Genomic DNA, 18,658 nt, shown 5'->3' with positions numbered 1-18,658 from the left:
CAATCCCACTATTGATTTGTAACAGAGTAGCCCAAGAGTTGGTGGATAGTGCTGATGACTAGCTGCCTTCCTTCTAGCTTAGTGTAGCTTTGCGCAAAAATCAAAACAAACCAAAAACATGACGTAATTTTTCTGATTTTTTTTTGTGCTAGTTTGTTATAGGTTCTGTCTTAAGTCATTGATTTGAGGTTATATACATTGTTATTGAATAATTAATTAACGTAAATATTGGTATGATGTATCGTTGTTTCTAAACATTTATGTTGCGTGATACAAATATTTAATGATACACCTGTAATAAGCATAAGAAATAGGAATGTTCTTTCATTGATTCGGTCGACTTAGCAGTGCAGACGCTTTCTTTATCGATTAATTCAGTATAATAAAAACACGACGAAAGTAATTATAAACAAAAACGTAAGGATATTTTCGTCAGACCCAGTACATTTTGTTGTTTATGTCTGTTTATTTATGCATTTTGTTGTTTATGAAAAAAGTTTAATTTTAAGCGATTGGTTTGCACATCATTTCATTAATGTGAAGACTTCTACTAATAATGAATAATCCAAAATTAAACACCAACAAATACATTTTAATAGCTGAAATAATGTTTAATTACCAACTAATATTGGATTTTTTAGTTTACACAACTCAACGTGAGTTTCCACTGAGAAGAAATCAACAGTAACCCAATTTTTCAGAGACAAAAACTAGGGTAGATAGCAAGAACCCCGCAAGCAACAAAATGATGACGCCAGTAAAATTCTGGATTTTGAGTTGGTTCACATAATCTCCGGCTGGCATTAAACAATTGTTATAATTTCTGAACATTTCCTTATTCCATTTCTGAAAGAGCCCGTTGTCAACCACAAACGATATCCTATCACGAAAAAGAAATATATTTATCGAAAAAATATCTGTATTTTAGAAGATTGAAAATATATTGTGATGAGATATTGTAAATTACTGTTATTGTATTTTCATCATTTAATGTCCAATTTTAACTATACTTTCATACAATAAAGTTTAAAAATAAATTTAGAGTTATTTCGAACAAGTTTAGTGTATAGATAATACTTTACATAAAATAAAGTTTACTGCAAAGTTATTTTGAAAAGCAAACTATTTGGAAAAAGATTATTTTCACAACATGTAATTTTTTTCTCCTGAAACATTATGGAGTATTGTTGTTTCTTCGTTGTTATAGCGTGGTGTATCTCACAGCAGGCAAACAAGTAATATCTGCGGTCATTTTATTAAGACCTCACACACATGAGAACATTTACTTGCAAATAAAAATAGAATGATCATGTAGTGTGTCAGTAAAGGATTGCTAGAATCTGTCAGAAATAAAATACGCTTGAAGAAGTAAAACATAAAAACAAATAAGCAAAGCAAAACAAAAAAAAACATAAAACCCTTTTGCAATTCCGAAGATTCAACTATATTCAACGAGATGGCGCTAAGAGCAATATGATATAGTCATCCCAGACTAACAACCTGTTTGAGAACCGTTAACATTCAGTAATGTGTAGAGTACATACAAACTGTGGGAAATGGATCGCAGAATCTGTGAAGCACTCTTATGAGTGATGTTTCTTCGAAAACTGTAAGCAACAATCCAATGCACTTGGTGTGTTCCAAACCGATTCGAAAAACAACGCATTGCATAAAGTCATCTTCCTTCACCATTAAAATCATCAAATATCATCAACTCGTTTTGCTGAACGACAGGAGTCGCATCTGTAGCCACGCGCCTTTTCGCTAGCACGTACAAGTCCTTCAAATCAAATACCATTAAACTACTGTGTAGGCATGACACATCGTGTTCCAAATTTTAGCCGATATTCCTGAAACAGAGGCATGCCAAACAACATTTCACATCTTAAATATCCTTTTCTGGTCACGTGAAGTAAAAGGCTGTCAAACAACTTTGAACTATTTTCATTCTCTAACCGTATGAAACAAAAAGTATTCTGGAATATTTGGGTCTCATTCATTGATAACGTTAAGTAGAAAACTGTCAAACGAAGATGTTCTCTTGTTCTTAATGTCAGTGATTAGAATGTGAAACCTGAAATATCCTATTTTTTCACCGTCGTCCCTTTGATAAGTTGTAAAGAAAGCATTTTACCCTAAACCTTAATGTCTGATTACTAGTCGTTAGCAAGTGTGGCTTGTCTAACTGTCTTTTAAATTTCATTTTAAGCTAGCATTCTTCAATGACATAATGGTGCATTTTTCAGTGATATTTCACTGGCTACACGGAAGACAGTCATAACTAAATTTGATGTTAATAATCTAATTGTTATAAATTTAATCATGTTCCAAACTTGACATTCATTGATTTATGGTGCAAAATTACTGACATATCAAGAAAAAGAGTTAAGCAGAGATATTATATCTAATATTTTTAGCGTGGTAACTAATCTCGGCATAGCCAAGTAGTTAAGACATTGGACTCGTAATCTGAGGGTCCCGTGTTCGAATCCTCGTCACACCAAACATGTTCGCCCTTTCAGCCGTGAGGGCGTTATAAAGTGACTGACAATCCCACTATTTGTTGATAAAAGAGTAGTCTAAGAATTGGCGGTGGGTGGTGATGACTAGCTGCTTTCCCTCTAGTCTTACACTACTAAATTAGGGACGACTAGCGCGGATAGCTCTCGAGTAGCTTTGTGCGAAATTCAAAACAAACCACACCGTAGTAACTATGAATCATTTCTCCGCCACACACGTCGATGGACTTAGCAGATAGCCCGATGTGGCTTTGCTATAAGAAAACACGTACAGAAGTAAATAATGAACTTTTATGTGTACATCTATTTATTAGTGTTACAATTATTTGACAATTTATTAATAATAACTATCGTTATAGCATACTTACTTTTCATTTAGTTTCCTTACGACGGTTCTGTTTAAGCCTTTACGTAAGGCTACTGCATACGGTTTGGAATAGATAGAATCTTCGATAATATTAAAATTACATCTGCCTGTTGCTGCAACTCTCCTGGAAAGGGCGTACTGAATATTGAACGTGCTCATCAATAGAGCATGCTTTCCTTTTTCAATTAAGTCGAGAACAAAATCTGATGTGGTGTCCGATACCAACACAAAACCATTTTCATTTTGTACTCGTCTGAGTAACTTCTCATGCAAACTTCCTTCACTGCTGCTCTACATACAGAAAAACAGAGAATATCAGTTTAAGACTCAAAACTCCACAAAGTAAATTACGGGTTCTGAAAAGAAAAAAAAAAAAATCCTTTACCTTTTAGCTTTAACATTGCAGAGATTAAACATAATGAACGAAACACTGACAGAAATATTAAATACAGCCTTGTTTTAGTTGCTATTTTACTCGCTGCGGAGGTACACAAACTCTTAAGAAATAGTTCTCCCAGTGGCACAGCGGCATGTCTTCGGACTCGCACCGTTGGCAACCGGGTTTCGATACTCGTAGTGGGCAGAGCACCGTTTTGGAACAGAAAAGACCTGCGACGATGCAGTTTTTGTTTTGGGTTTTACACTGAGAGTGTTTTAGACATAGTGCATGAATTAAAAGTCTAAATAATTATGCGATACGTTTTGAAATAAATGTAAACAGTATCGTGACAGTAGATAAACTTAAAAACCCAGCTACTTCCTCGTTTTTATATTAAAATTAAACTGTGTGTATAGAATCGATTTCAATGATCCAATCTCTTTTAATGAGAAAAGAGGAAAAATATCCTCTTTAAGATAGTTTTATTTCAATATGGTAAGCCTCGTTATACAAACATCTCCTCCCTCTGTTAGCTCAGCAGTGAGCCAGACGATTAACAACACTACACGTAAGGTGTCGAAACTTGATATATTACGTAAGCGAATATAAAATGTTGATTTCCCAATCGTGTGTATAAGTCACTAAAGATACAATGGAACAGTTCAATAATCACTTAATATACTAACAAGTTATTTCAGTTGTTTAATTTGAATTCTTGCAAAACAGAAAGAAAAAAAAAAGACGGCAAAAAATCATTGTTTGACGTATTAATGCGTTTCATTATTCAACGGACGACAGGTGGCGCAAATACCAGTATTTTAACTTTTATTATTGCTAAATTACTTCATCGCTATGAGTTAAATTATGTTTTAAAAATAGAATCATGTTTACTTATAAAAATAATTCCGTAGTGTTTGGTGGCTGATGCAGATTCTATGTCTCTTTGAATGGTCTAACATATCTCGTAGCAATGCATTGTTGAGATATGCTCCAAACGTCTGTCAAAGTCCATCAAATGTATTCTGATGCAGAGACACAAATCTTTGAAACTAAGTCCTCTCACTCCTTCACCTCCCACCCCTCAGTGACACAGTGGTATATCTACAAACTCACACCGTTAGTTTTAATACCAGTGGTGGGTAGAGAACAAATAGCCCAGCGGGTACGTATTTCCCAACGACTTTAAAAAATGGAGTCAGGTACTTCTTGACATTTTCTCAACTTTTACAAGTAATTTCCTTTCTAGACCTTTCCAAACCCCCAGAAAATTAACTTGGTTCTGTTTCTCTCACCTCTTCCAGAACTGTCTCTGCTGATGTTTCCATGCATATGGATCCATAGTTAAACGAGAAAGCGGGGACTGTGCTTTGATTAAATCCATAATAATTTTAGCCTTGGTTAGTTCAGCCTAGTGGATGGATTTTGTTGGTTCAACGATTAGCATGGGGGTGCAAATCAAACAAGCTGAGCGTTTAGAATATTTTCTGTAGCCCAAGTCAAACATCTGGGTATTACAGAAACATCATGAAGCATCACTCATCTAACCAATTCAGTTAGGCTGTGTTCTAGTGCACACGAAACATTTCCTCTCTTTTTGTAGAGGGACCATTTCTTTCTACAGTAAGCGTGCCTCCGGATTAGTAGTAGACCTGGTTTTAATGTTGATATTGTGGAATTCCAGGTTATAATAATGCCTGACTTGCTACCTCTCTGCCACAGTTTAAGCCTCAACTCTATTGTTAATACCACATGAAATACCCACCTCGTAACCAAGAACAATACCAGATGTGTTAAACTAAATGTTTGTCCTGTACGATAAAGCCAAGAACATTTATGAGTGTAACAGAGGAATTCAACTAGTTATCCATTGGCAATAACAGGGTTACTTTGTGATTTTGTTGCTAGGAGATTAACAATTAGTTTACTGGATCGGAACACAAAATTTATAATTACGTAATTAGAGATAAAATTAAAATATCAGATTACCCACAAGGGGTAAGAGGTGTTTAAGACAAGAATAGCCTGTTTACTTTAAGAAAGATAAAATCAAGGTAGCGTAAATACTCATAAAACAGTGAACTTAGAGATGGAAAGAACCAGGAAAACAAGAAACAACTCTTCATTTAATGAGAGTTGATGAGACGCTTATGGTCCTGTAGTGGCTGGAGTTCCCTTGGTGTACATAACAACCTAGACCAACTTTTCACTGACAAAATCACACCTATACACAAAAACCAACATTAGCCTATAGAGTTAGAGCTTTTGGTCTTCACTGAGCGAGGTAAAAAAAAAAGAAAAAAGAAACCTAAATTAAGTTACGTCATCTAGATTTACGCAAATAATATCTTTGAGACAAAGGAATATATATATATATATACAAAAAATGACATCAAATTTCATTATAATCAATTTCATCATTGGTATTCAGTCTCAAACTTTGTGGTTAGGTACATTTTTGACTTCTATTATCTGTTAGAAATTCGATTTGAGTTTAGCGTTCAGAACAGTCAAACTTCGTTCCGGTTAGCAGAGATCTGTTTGTTTGAAGTTAAGCACAAAGCAACAGAATGCTCACCACGCGTATCGAAACATGGATACTAGCGTTGTATGTCCTCAGACATCCTGCTGTGCTACTGGGGGCAGCAGAGGTCAAATAGATACTGGAGTTTGTTTGTTTTTGTTTTTCTTTTAATTTCGCGCAAAGCTACTCGAAGGCTATCTGCGCTAGCCGTTCCTAATTTAGCAGTGTAAGACTAGAGGGAAGACAGCTAGTCATCACCACCCACCGCCAACTCTTGGGCTACTCTTTTACCAACGAATAGTGGGATTGACCGTCACATTATAACGCCCCCACGGCTGAAAGGGCGAGCATGTTTGGTGCGACGGGGATTCGAATCCGCGACCCTCAGATTACGAGGCGAACGCCTTAACCCACCTGGTCATGCCGGGCCATTAGATGCTGGAGCACATATATGAATAACAACATAATACGCATTCATATAAAAGAAAGGCCCAGTTTGTTCGCTCCTTTACCTGATAAGATGAGAATAGCTTTTAAATTAAAAAATATATCGCAATCCCCTTGATTTTCGAACCCCGTAACACTCATATAAAGCCAGATTTTCATAAAAACATAAATGCCAATCAGAGTTAATTGCGAACATCGGCCATAACGGTCTAAAAGATAAAAGCCTGTCTCTATCTTTATTAACAAGTTGAAATAGCATTTCATTTGGAACTAAATCCTTTGTTATCTTCTTAAAGCGAAAGGACAAAATTCCGCCTTGTATAATCAAACTAGGATACTTCATTAACGTGTGTATGTTTTTTCTTATAGCAAAGCCATATTAGGCTATCTGCTAAGCCCACCGAGTGGAATCGAACCTCTGATATTAGCGTTGAAAGTGTGTAGGCTTACCGATGTACCAGTAGGGGGCTTCATTAACGAAAAGAAAGTTGGAAAATAATGCATTATCAGTTAGTAACCCTAAAATCAAACAGGTGAAGTCAATCTGAATTTTGTGTTGGAATCGACTTTTCAAATCTGTTCGATTTATGATTTCTCTCCAGACTAAATTTTACTGTTGTGTGATGGATTTACCATTATATGTGTTTAAATATCGATGTTCGTTTGAGCTAAATTTATATTTAGAAATGTACACAACTTATATCGTTAAGTCTATACGCAAAATTCCTGCCAATTCACTAAAATTGCAGAAGATTCTCGAGGGTAAGAACGAACAATATATTTGTGTACGTAAACACTAGTGTATCGTCTATATTGTTGTGCAGGCTGAAATTTCTAGTAACTCTCTTCACGCCTATAAATGTAACCAACGCGATGCGCAAAGAGACAGTATATATTATTGGTTTACTATAGTTGTTATACACTGAACCTCGAAAGCTATAATTTTGCCTACACATTTCCTCGCTTATTAATCGGGAACTTCAGATATATTGATTAGGAATGTTTATAAATTTAAATTTCGAACATTAAAAAAACATGTAACTTCAGCAGATTCACATCAGTCATTAGTATTTTACTAAAACTACGTAACATCGTCGGTGGAAAAACTCGACTTGTGACCGGCGGGAAAAAGAAAAATACAAAGCTAACTAGCTCCTTGTTAGTAACTTGTACCTATATAACTCAGAATTAATTCGCTCATCGTGAACTCTCGATATCATATCATAGAAGTTCCAGACCAGATAAAAGACTCAATATTGTTTGTAAATTTGTTAAACTTTTGTCAATAAATCATTATTTGTAAAAATTTGTATTAATACACTCTATTGTTGTTTGTAAATTAAGATTTACTTGTATTGAAAAAGAAAACTGCGTGTATCAATCGCGTTGGCAGTTGTCATAAATTAGATACATATCGACATTTAGTTAACTTCTAAATCTAAGTTACGGCTCGGCATGACCAGGTGGCTTCATAATCTGAAGGTCGCGGATTCGAATCCCCGTCACTTCAAACATGCTTGCCCTTTCATCCGTGGGGTCGTTATACTGTACTATCAATCCTACTATTCATTGGTAAAAGAGTAGCACAAGAGTTGGCGGTGGGTGGTGATGACTAGCTACCTTCCCTCTAGTCTTACACTGCTAAATTAGGGACGACTAGTGCAGATAGCCCTCTTGTATCTTTGCGCGAAATTCAAAAACAAACAAACAAAAATCTAAGTTAACAATTTAATTCAGTTTTAGGATATTTCAATTGTAATACGTAAGGACTGTAAGAAAAATATTTAATGTCAGCTGGAAATATTTTGAAACGAAACACAAAGTTTCACTAGGAAGTCATTAATTCATTGAGAAACCTTTTATAAACTGCAATTTAATCAGAACTGAAGCCTTTATGGGTTCGATATACACAGAATCTTTCGTCAAAAATCCTTTTAACCAAATGAAAATTTAAAAAAATATATTAATTTTCCAGAGAGACGTCGCCCTAGATTAAAGAAAGATATATAACAAAAATATGTAAGGTATTAGCGTATAACTATGAACAAGTATTATTTCAGTTACGAGTTCGCTCAATTGCCATTTCATGGCATAAAAAAAAACTTGAGGACAAATTAATCGCTGTTACAAACCAGCTTTTATGCGTGTTTAGGATATTATTCTTCGCTCGCAGGATTGAAATGAAAATACAAATGCAACGATTGTGCAAATTAAAAAAGGTATCAATAAACAGAAATAGACAAAATTGTGATTAAAATATTTTGGGTAGAACGAATTTTGCGGAATGTCAGTATAACTGAAGCCTGTCCACTTCATTCGCAGAATTGAAATGTTTGTTTGAAGTTAGAGCACGAAGCTGTACAACGGGTTATCTGTGCGTTGTCACCATGGGTATTGCAATCCAGGTTGTAGCGTTGTATTGTTTATTTATTTACTTGTCTAGAATTAAACACAACGGCCCGGCATGGCCAGGTGGGTTAAGGCGTTCGACTCGTAATCTGAGTTCACGGGTTCGAATTCCCGTCGCACCAAACATGCTCATCCTTTCAGTCGTGGGAGCGTTATAATGTGACGGTCAATCCCACAATCCGTTGGTAACAGAGTAGCCCAAGAGTTGGCGGTGGGTGGTGATGACTAGCTGCCTTCCCTCTGGTCTTACACTGCTAAATTAGGGACGGCTAGCGCAGAGAGCCCTCGAGTGGCTTTGCATGAAATTTAAAAAACAAACAATTAAACACAAAGCTACACAATGGGCCATCAGTGATTTGCCCACCACGTGTATCGAAACCCGGTTTTTAGCGGTGTGAGTCCACTGACATGCCGTTTTGTCGCTGTGAAGAGATTAAAATGAAATGTCCTCACAAATTTAATACATATTGTCCTAGTGGCAAAGAAAATCGCAATATAAAGGAATAACGAAATCATCCAGGTAAACATATGTCAACACAAGACAAAATTCCTTGTAAAGTGAGAAACTTTACAATAATAACTAAGACATCGTGACATCTCGAAAGTATTGTTACATACTACATGTATTTCCGCCGACTCCCCGAAAGTGTTCTCTGTTACGAGTAAATAAAAACCAAAATAAAAAAAAAACATTTTTGTTTCTTACTTTTGAAGTTCATATGTCACGCTGTGTTGAAGCTCACAGAGTGCATGATTCTTCTCGTGATTCATGACACGCGGACGTTTTACTACTGCTACGACAGTATAAATTGCAACGTTAAGTGTCCTTTGTGTGACATCACTGTAGCGTCTACTGACTGACTAACAGACAATACACAAGTGTAAAGTGGATTGAATGGTTAAAATAGGTGACATTCCAAACGACATTTGACTTTCTTTCGGGTAAAGACGTAACAGTATAGTCCATCAAGTTATAACTTTGTGGTTATTTTGTAAGGATGGCACGTTTTTGGTATTCATAACCTTGCTTGCTTTTGCCTACATCGGAAATTTGTTTGGTGTTGGTTTTACCCAAAACATGTATAACATTTTGGATGTTTTTATGATTCTGCAAACTAGTTGTATGTACTTATTTCATCTCAGTTGTTTCTGTTAGTTTTTTTTAAAAATACATGGAGCTTCAACAGACTTTACTATTCTTCCATCTGGTGTAATAAGTTGTCATCTTAACATGAGAAATACATCTTATTCTATCTGTATTTGTGACCCACTTCAGAACTGGCAGGTTTTCGTTTATTTGTGCAACAATAAGGTTTTCTTACAAATCGATATGACATTTATACAATGCTTTGATCCAGATAGTCATTATAAATTTGACAGCCCCTACTCCACCCTTAACCTCCTTCCGTGGCTCACGGCTAAGTCCTTATAATAGACATGACATGGATAGGGGATTTGGGCGCTCGACTCGCAATCCGAGAGTCACGGGTTCGAATCTCTCGTCCCACCAAACATGCTCGCCCTTTCAGCTGTGGGGACATTATTATGTTACTATCAATCCCACTATTCATTGATAAAAAAAATAACACGCGAGTTGACGGTGAGTGGTGATGACTAGCTGACTTCCCTTTAGTCTTTCACTCTTAAATTAGGGACGGCTAGTGCAGATCATCCTCTTGTAGCTTTGCGCGAAATTCAGAACAAACCAACCCTTTACAGACTTTAACACTTACAACCTTTCGTTCGTCACTGCAAAATACGGTAAATACAGTTGGCATGGGCCTACACAAAGTTTGTTCGTTTGTTTAAAATTAAGCACAAAGCTGCACAATGGGCTTTTTATGCTCTGTCCTCCACGGGTATCGAAACCCAGTTTCTAGCGGTGTGAGTCCGCTGTGCCAATGGGGGCGCCTATTAGGAATATTGCAAAGAAGAATAACTATATTATATTAATTTCCATTTAACTTCTATTTCACCAGGGCGCGTGATTTTTATTGTATAATTTTTAATGTACTAAAATATTTTAATGTTCATTGTACAAAAAAAATTGTGAGTTTCATCATCATCATCATATTACAATGGAACTGTTACTTATATGATATTGGGAAAACGTTTTTATTACACAATGTGCAATTCGTAACTTCGCGAAATTTTTATCCTGGGTGCATGTAGATTTGCAATAGGGGTCACAATTTTCCCGAATTCGCCTCTGCTTCTCGTCACGGAGAACTTTATTAGTCTCTATTCTTAGGGTGCTTGTATGACGTCATGTATACGCCACATGCGGACCTAATGCACTGGCGCCACGAGTAATTAAAAATAATGTTTCCACTTACGAAATAGTAGAACTAATCTTTCGAAAAATAACTTTTAGATTAAACAAATAATTCTAGAAACATCATTACGATTACTTGAAACTCGCTGTGACAAAGAATGTTTTGAACCCAAAACAAACGTTAGTTATTTTTATTACGTAAGTAGAAACACGTGAATCTTCTTGTTTGGACTAGTAGTTAATTCACAACTTCGATATTTAATTACTCCATTTTTAATTCTAACACCAGCTAGACTGATTTTCGATGTGACATTCACTGTACAGTGACCAAACCGAAGAGCAGCACATATTAAATTACTGGGCAGGATTAACCTCCCTAAATAAACGGGGCATTATTCTTCCACACTACAAAAATATTATACAGTACTTTTGTGGAGATGGAGAGACAGAGACATTAGTAGAGTGAGAAGAATATGTTCGTTTAGAAGTTTGTACTGTGTACACACACACACTTCCCTGATACAAACATACACGTGACAGAATAGCCTACCAAAATAAAAGAAACTCGCTTACAATAGTAAAAACTATAATGGTGTGACATTATAACACGTTTCTTGTGAACATTAAAATGTTGGATAAAAAACAGTAAGTCAAGCCGAACAAAACATCATTCAATGGTGACTATATTCTCCTGTTGTATAACAACATTCTTGTGTTGTTATACGTTAAACTTATTTATTCGAACATTTCATATAGTTGGTGATAAGAGTGTATGTACACTAATTAGAGACGAGGGGACAGTTGCCCTTCTTGGGCTTATCTTTGCTGGAAAATGGGGACAATTAATCAAAATGAATGTGACATGGTTGTTGATAATTGTGTACAAACACTAATTAGAAACGAGGGGGGTACGTACCACTTATGTCATACGTGTTAGTTTCTTATGCCTCCTGCCCTCCTGATTCGAAATCAGTCCCCGCCAAAGAATTGTTTTGTTTGTATTTGAATTTCGCACAAAGCTACTTGAGGGCTATCTGTGCTAGCCGTTCCTAATTTAGCAGTGTAAGACTAGAGGGAAGGCAGCTAGTCATCACCACCCACCGCCAACTCTTGGGCTTCTTTTTTACCAACGAATAGTGGGACTGACCGTAACATTACAACGCCCCCACGGCTGAAAGGGCGAGCATGTTTGGCGCGACGGGGATGCGAACCCGCGAATTACGAGTCGCACGCCTAAACATGCTTGGCCATGCCGGGCCACCTAAGAATTACTCCAGAAACTTCTGTTACGATTTCCTACTAGTTCTTGCCAACTTTTAGGTTTCCTGCTGCAACTGTTTTACAGTTATAAAAAAGTACTTGATTCGCCAGTTTTTTAGAGTTATGAAATATTATGAAATACCTGAATTAACTCGTGAAAGGAACTCCCTTGTCCGATCAATGGCGTTATGTCACGAGCTTCGACCAAGTCTTCTAGACTGTTAATCAAAACAGTAGATTTCTTGAGTAATAGTAGCGCACTCAGTTGGCCGCCGAATGCAGTTATCAAGACAAGTACTGCCAGCCACCAGGAGCTGTGTAAAAACTTGCTCCATAGTCTTACTGGGGACGGTGATGTACCTGAAAATTAACGATCGGAAAAAAATAATTAAGAACATAAAATAATTAATTTCTTGACCAGCACGTCTGCTCGTTATTTTGTTTAGATGAAGAGTAAGAATACATACGTGGAACTTTTTCTCGGAAGGCTTTGTTTGTTTGCAATTAAGCACGAAACTACACAATGGGTTATTTGCCCACCACGGGCATCGAAACCTGGTTTCTAGCGTTGTAAGTCCACGGACGTATCACTGTACCACTAGAGGGCGTTCGGAAGACACTGGTCAAGTTGTTGTTTTGAATTAAGCACAAAGCTACACAATAGGCTATCTGTGCTCTGCCCACTACGGGTATCGAAACCCGGTTTTTAACGTTGTAAGTCCGCAGACATAACGCTGAGCCACTGGGGGGCGCACTGGTCAATCAGTGCAGTACAAGAACGAAGCCTAATTGAACAAATCATAACACGCGCTTCCAGACTTTCGCTATTCATAGCCTGCGGCTTAAACACTACTCATGCCACGTTTTACTGTTTCCATTTGGAAGAATCAGTTTTAGGATTGATTGTTAACTGTATTCCTAAAACAGTTTTTGAAACATTACAGTTTTTGTGAACTTATAGTTACAGGATTGATTGTTAACTCTATTCCTAACACGGGTTCCCCTCCGGTGGCTTAGCGGTATGTCCGCGGACTTACAACGCTAAAAATCGGGTTTCGATACCCATGGTGGGCAGAGCACAGATAGCCCATTGTGTAGCTTTGTGCTTAATTCAAAACAACAATCATAACACAGTTTTTGTAACTTTATTCGCAAGTACGGATCAATACAGTCAAATCCTGACCAAACATTAAAAGCTGAAATAATCGAATGATTCGTTTACTTTCATATGTCTACACAGTAACATTTGTCCTGATTTCTGACATCTATGGATAGTGGTTATAGTGTTTCCAAGTGGCAAATATACTCTCTTTCGATTATCACAGACTCTTACTAGAGATGTAACAGCCGGCCAGAAAAAGTCTCCAACAATGATGTTCTTATTACATAATACACAAATTCAGGCATCTCAGAATTTTGGAGATCCCGGAAATGCTTTTACCCCTCGTCTTTAAGATTAGCATGATGTAAATACATTTCAACCGACGCATCACAAGATCAGTCTATTTCGCAAAAACAAGTAAATGAAGTGTTTTGGAACAGTGTGGTTATAATATTATGACCAGTCACTGAATCCATCAATAGAGTTAGGAACGAAAATCGCATTCGAATTTAGCTACATAAAGAAACTGTTCTTAACGTAATTACTTGTACATATCTTTTCACATAAATAAAATATATTTAGTTACCTGGTGTTGAAGTAGAATATTACAATATTAAACGGGATCATAATGAAACTGATAAAGTTTTTTTAACAGAATGTAATGTTGATAGCAATATCTTCCCAACCGTCCACTAAGTATAAGTTTAAATCACATAAACCGAAAATGATTTTTCTAAACCCCTGTTAAGTTTTCGAATTTAAAATCAGAGAGCTGTTAAAGTAACATTTCACATTTGATTTTGTTTGAAATGTTATTTTTACAAACGACTGTTTTGGAACCCGAAATTGACAAGAGGAATATGGAAAATACAAACATCTGCAGTTTAAGTGACTTTAGGCTTACTGGTTTCTTACGTTTCGGTAGATTTCGGTATGTTTAGAACTAACTTTTTAAACAATTGTCTCCTTTCTCACAGGCCCGGCATGGCCAGGTGAGTTAAGAATCCGGATTTCGATATTCATGGTGGACAGACTCCAAACAGCCCATTGTGTAACTTTGTTCTTAATTTCAAACAAATAAAAACATTATAAACCAAACATAACAGTATAAAGTGGGTTGAACGTGTTGTACTAGGATAATGTTGAATAATCAAGTCAAGATTGTGTGAAACCATAACCGGTGTAAGTAGTGGTTAAAACGCATGTATATGAAGGAATTTTCTGACTAGTTTGGTATCATAGGTAGTAATTTGTAAACCGAAAAACCGTGACATCTCTTTGTTTCCAACTTAATCCCCAGAATTCGGTCTTACTGACCCGCAGGCTGTCCCTCTGTTGCTATGATTCGAAAATTAAGTATTATTGACTCACAAACCAAGTGTGTGTGTTTTCTTATAGAAAAGCCACATCGGAGTATCTGCTGAGCCCACCGAGGGGAATCAAACCCCTGATTTTAGCGTTGTAAATCCGTAGACTTTATTAGCGGGGAGAAACCAAGTGTTAAAACTATCACGCTCACACTGTTCATGTGTGTACATTGTCTTGATAAACAGATTAGACTTTGTCATTGTAACTAAACATGAGGTATAGAATTAGAAATATAAATTATGATGTAGAAAATAGATGACAACGTTGTATTTTTATACTCACACAAAAATAAAGACAAGACATTAGAACCACATTATAAATCATGTTTAAGTTAAAAGAACTATAGATACTTAAGTTTTATATCTTATATATACATGAAACTACTTGGATCCATTAATCATAAGATAAAGATTAGCCATCATAGACATGGTATGTAACGTTGCTAGAGAAAACGAAATGAGAAACAAACTCATTGACAAGTGTAGCCACATTTTAACATGTTGGCTCCCGAACTTATTGGCCCGGCATGGCCAGGTGGGTTAAGGCGCTCGTCTCGCAATCCGAGGTTCGCGGGTTCGAATCCCCGTCATACCAAAAATGCTCGCCCTTTCAGCCGTGGGGGCGTTATAATGTGACGGTCAATACCACTCTTCCTGGGTAAAAAAGTAGCCCAAGAGTTGGCGGAGGGTGGTGATGACTAGCTGCCTTCCCTCTAGTCTTACTCTGCTAAATTAGGGACGGCTAGCGCTGATAGCTCTCGTGTAGCTTCGCGCGAAATTCAAAACAAACCAACCTTATTTTGTCGATACTTTCCAGAGTCCCACCAGTCATTTTACAATAACTTTTTTCAGAAGAGTGTACATGTAGCCAGATTCCAGTCAGGATATTGTTTGTATGTTGTATCCATTTTAAATTTAGCCGAAGTAGCAATCTGTAAAGTGACCCGTTCATATATAACTTTGGTAGATCTTTTTCGGTTTATTTAATCTGGTGAATGGTATTACTTGATTGTTCGGAATATTTATTTTTATTATATATTTCTGGCAGTATTCTTCTAAGTTATTCAGGACTGGTTGGAGGTTTGTTGCTGCCGTTGAAGGAGTGAGAGCACTTTTCCAGACTGCTACATCGTCAGCAAATTGTGATGCAAAACCAAATTAAGGTCGGACAGTGGCATACTACTCACATACATGATAAATAAGATAGGGCTAACTACCCCTCCCTGTGGGACTCCTGTCTCAGGTAGGCCCCATTCACATCTACTTTATACGTTCTATTGTCCAGAAAGTTAGATAGCCAGCGAATAATTCCCTGGGGTAAATCCATTTCCGTTAACCGGTGACGTAATCCGTTTTGCCACACCGTGTCGAATACTTTTTCAATGTCGAGAAAGCAAGCTACAATGGATTCGTTTTTGTTAAAGCTCTCTGTAATTGTTTCAGTTAATCTGATTAGGTGGTCTATAGTTTGTTTATATTTTCTCATTCCGTTTTGAATTTCAAGTAATTTTGAATTTGCATCTAAGTGTAAAGATAGTTGGTCACTAATTATTCTTTGCTAAATTTTTTCCGATGCAACTGGTTAGACTAATTGGGCGGTAATTGTTTGGTTTATTTGCTGGCTTTCCTTCTTTCTGGAACATTAATATTACTGCTTCCTTCCCAGAAACAGGGATATATCCATTTGAAAATGATAAGTAAAATAGAGCTGTTAGATGTTCATATAATTTCATTTTTTATCATTTTTTAGAAGGATGGCTTGCACACCATTTTCTCCAGGTGCTTTGTTTTTTGTGGTTTTGATGGCTATTAATACTTCCGTTACTGTTATATCTTTCATCAGTTTATGAGTGCTCCAGTCTATTGTTTAACTTTTGTGCGTAAGTTCTTAGAACTACTTTTTGTATCTTTGCGCCCTTCCCTTTACGTACTCACTTTAGCAGTTACTCGGCCACATTTATAAAATTATATTTGTTATTCATATATGAAAACTGTGACAGTTATTACCTTGAAGAAGCATGGCTCGTACAAAATTCCACAGTGAGTTTCTCAAATGGACAGTAAATGATTTATGATGTCCATCGTAGACGTTTAAGACAGCATCGGTCAGCATAACGAGGACAAGAGTTAGAACCAGTGTAGCCCAAACCTGTGGATAATTGAAAGTTATAAACGTCAGGCTTTCTGGCTATTCTAATCGCAAGAATATCAAATATATTAAAACTTCAATGTATTTTACAAACTATCTACAAATGTAGCTGCCTCTTAGAGGTCTTTTGTGTGTGCGTTTCCTCACAGCAAAGCTACATTGGGCTATCTGCTGTGTTCACTGAGGGAAATTGAATTCCTGATTTTAGCGTTGTGAATCTGAAGACTTACCGCTATTTCAGTAGGGGCGACACTTTTGAAAACTATTAGCATTAATTAGTGAAAATAAAGTATTGTAACTGTTTGCCTCTAAGTTGTAAACATCAAAGATGCAAAGGGTTTGAGGCCCGGCATGGCCAGGTGGGTTAAGGCGTGCGACTCGTAATCTGAGGGTCACGGGTTCGGATCCCTGTTGCACCAAACATGCTCGCCTTTTCAGCCGTGGGGGCGTTATAATGTGACGATCAATCCCACTATTCGTTGGTAAAAGAGTAGCCCAAGAATTGGCGGTGGGTGGTGATAATTAGCTGCCTTCCCTCTAGTCTTACACTGCTAAATTAGGGAGGGTTAGTGCAGATAGCCCTCGAGTAGCTTTGCGTAAAATTAAAAAAACAAACAAGCAAAGCAGAGGGAAGGCAGCTAGTCATCACCACCCACCGCCAACTCTGGGGCAACTCTTTACCAACGAATAGGGGATTAACCGTCACATTATAATGCCCCACGGCTGAAAGGGCGAGCATGTTTGGTGTGACGGGGATTCGAACCCGCAACTCTCAGATTACGAGTCGAGTGCTTTAACCACCTGGCCATCTTGAACCATTTGTTACGATATTTACATACAAGAACGCAATATACATTTAGCACATCTGAGCAAATGCATTTGCTTTTAAAATACCCTTTAGAAGAGAGAATGAAATGTACATTTATTCTGGACTTACAATTTAAAAAATATGGTAATTGCATAAAAAAAACTGGAAAGTAAAAATGTTATTTCTACAACCTTGAAAATATACTACTTTCAGTACTAATGGAATTATATTGTACAGAGTGCATTATATGTTATCCTCCCCAGTGGCACAGTAGTATATCTGCGGACTTATACCGTTTCGATACTCGTGGTGAGCAGAACAAAGATGGCCAATTGTGTAGCTTCGTGCTCAGTTAGAAAGACAAAAATAAATAGCTTAAATTGCCCATCTACGAAAATATATTTATAAATTATACATAAACTAACCACATTAATTATAAAACTGACAGGAAGTGTACTAATGTATATATTATTTATTACGGTAATTGTATCTGTTTTGTGGTAAATTTGCTGTAGGCTTTTGGTTTAATTTAATCGCTCCATATACTTAATCGACGTTTCGTTCAAGATTAGGTCAGGTTTTATTGCCTTGCGTTGAATGGCTATTGAAACATTGTTGCCATGGGAACTTCACGAAAATCTCTCTTATTTTACTTATTCATATCCCAAATTTATCCTGCTCTTAGTCAATAAAGATGTTCAATACTATTACGTGATATTATAATAATTTTATATTTGTTGGTGTTATTCAGATAAAGCTAGGTTTTATTTAGATATAACCTTCGATAGTCGCAACTCAGGTCTTTTGAAATCTTAAACGAAAATGGGAAGGGATGGCACGCCCATAGTTATAAATAACACTAGTCACGTGATGTGTAGCATAGTCACGTGATCTGTAGTAGTCGAACTTACAGTGGCCAGGCAACCCCGTCTCATAGTTTATGGTAGTTTTACATCTAAACTAGACGTTTGGATAATTTTGTTATTCTATTTTAATACATTTGTCAAGCCAGGATGATCTAAGCCTAATTCTAACTTTGAAATTCGTGCAAAAAT

General features: G+C 36.7%; 1 protein-coding gene across 3 annotated transcripts in view; it reads right to left on the bottom strand.

The window, feature by feature from the left end:
- Positions 1-577: 577 nt before the first annotated feature.
- The window catches only part of LOC143246540 (glutamate receptor ionotropic, delta-1-like), a 32,377-nt gene continuing 14,296 nt past the window's right edge, over positions 578-18,658 (bottom strand). For all 3 annotated transcript variants that reach the window (XM_076493427.1, XM_076493425.1, XM_076493426.1), the window contains 4 exons: positions 16,654-16,795; positions 12,320-12,537; positions 2,888-3,177; positions 578-880 (listed from right to left, as the gene is read on the bottom strand). In XM_076493427.1, the coding sequence (XP_076349542.1) occupies positions 679-880; positions 2,888-3,177; positions 12,320-12,537; positions 16,654-16,795 (852 nt within the window). In that variant the 3' untranslated portion in view covers positions 578-678. The remainder of the gene's footprint in view (positions 881-2,887; positions 3,178-12,319; positions 12,538-16,653; positions 16,796-18,658) is intronic.

This window comes from Tachypleus tridentatus, chromosome 3 (assembly GCF_004210375.1).
Source record: "Tachypleus tridentatus isolate NWPU-2018 chromosome 3, ASM421037v1, whole genome shotgun sequence".
NCBI lineage: Eukaryota > Metazoa > Arthropoda > Merostomata > Xiphosura > Limulidae > Tachypleus > Tachypleus tridentatus.
The sequence above is the reverse complement of the archived record's forward strand: the minus strand, read 5'-3'. Positions and strand labels throughout refer to the sequence as shown.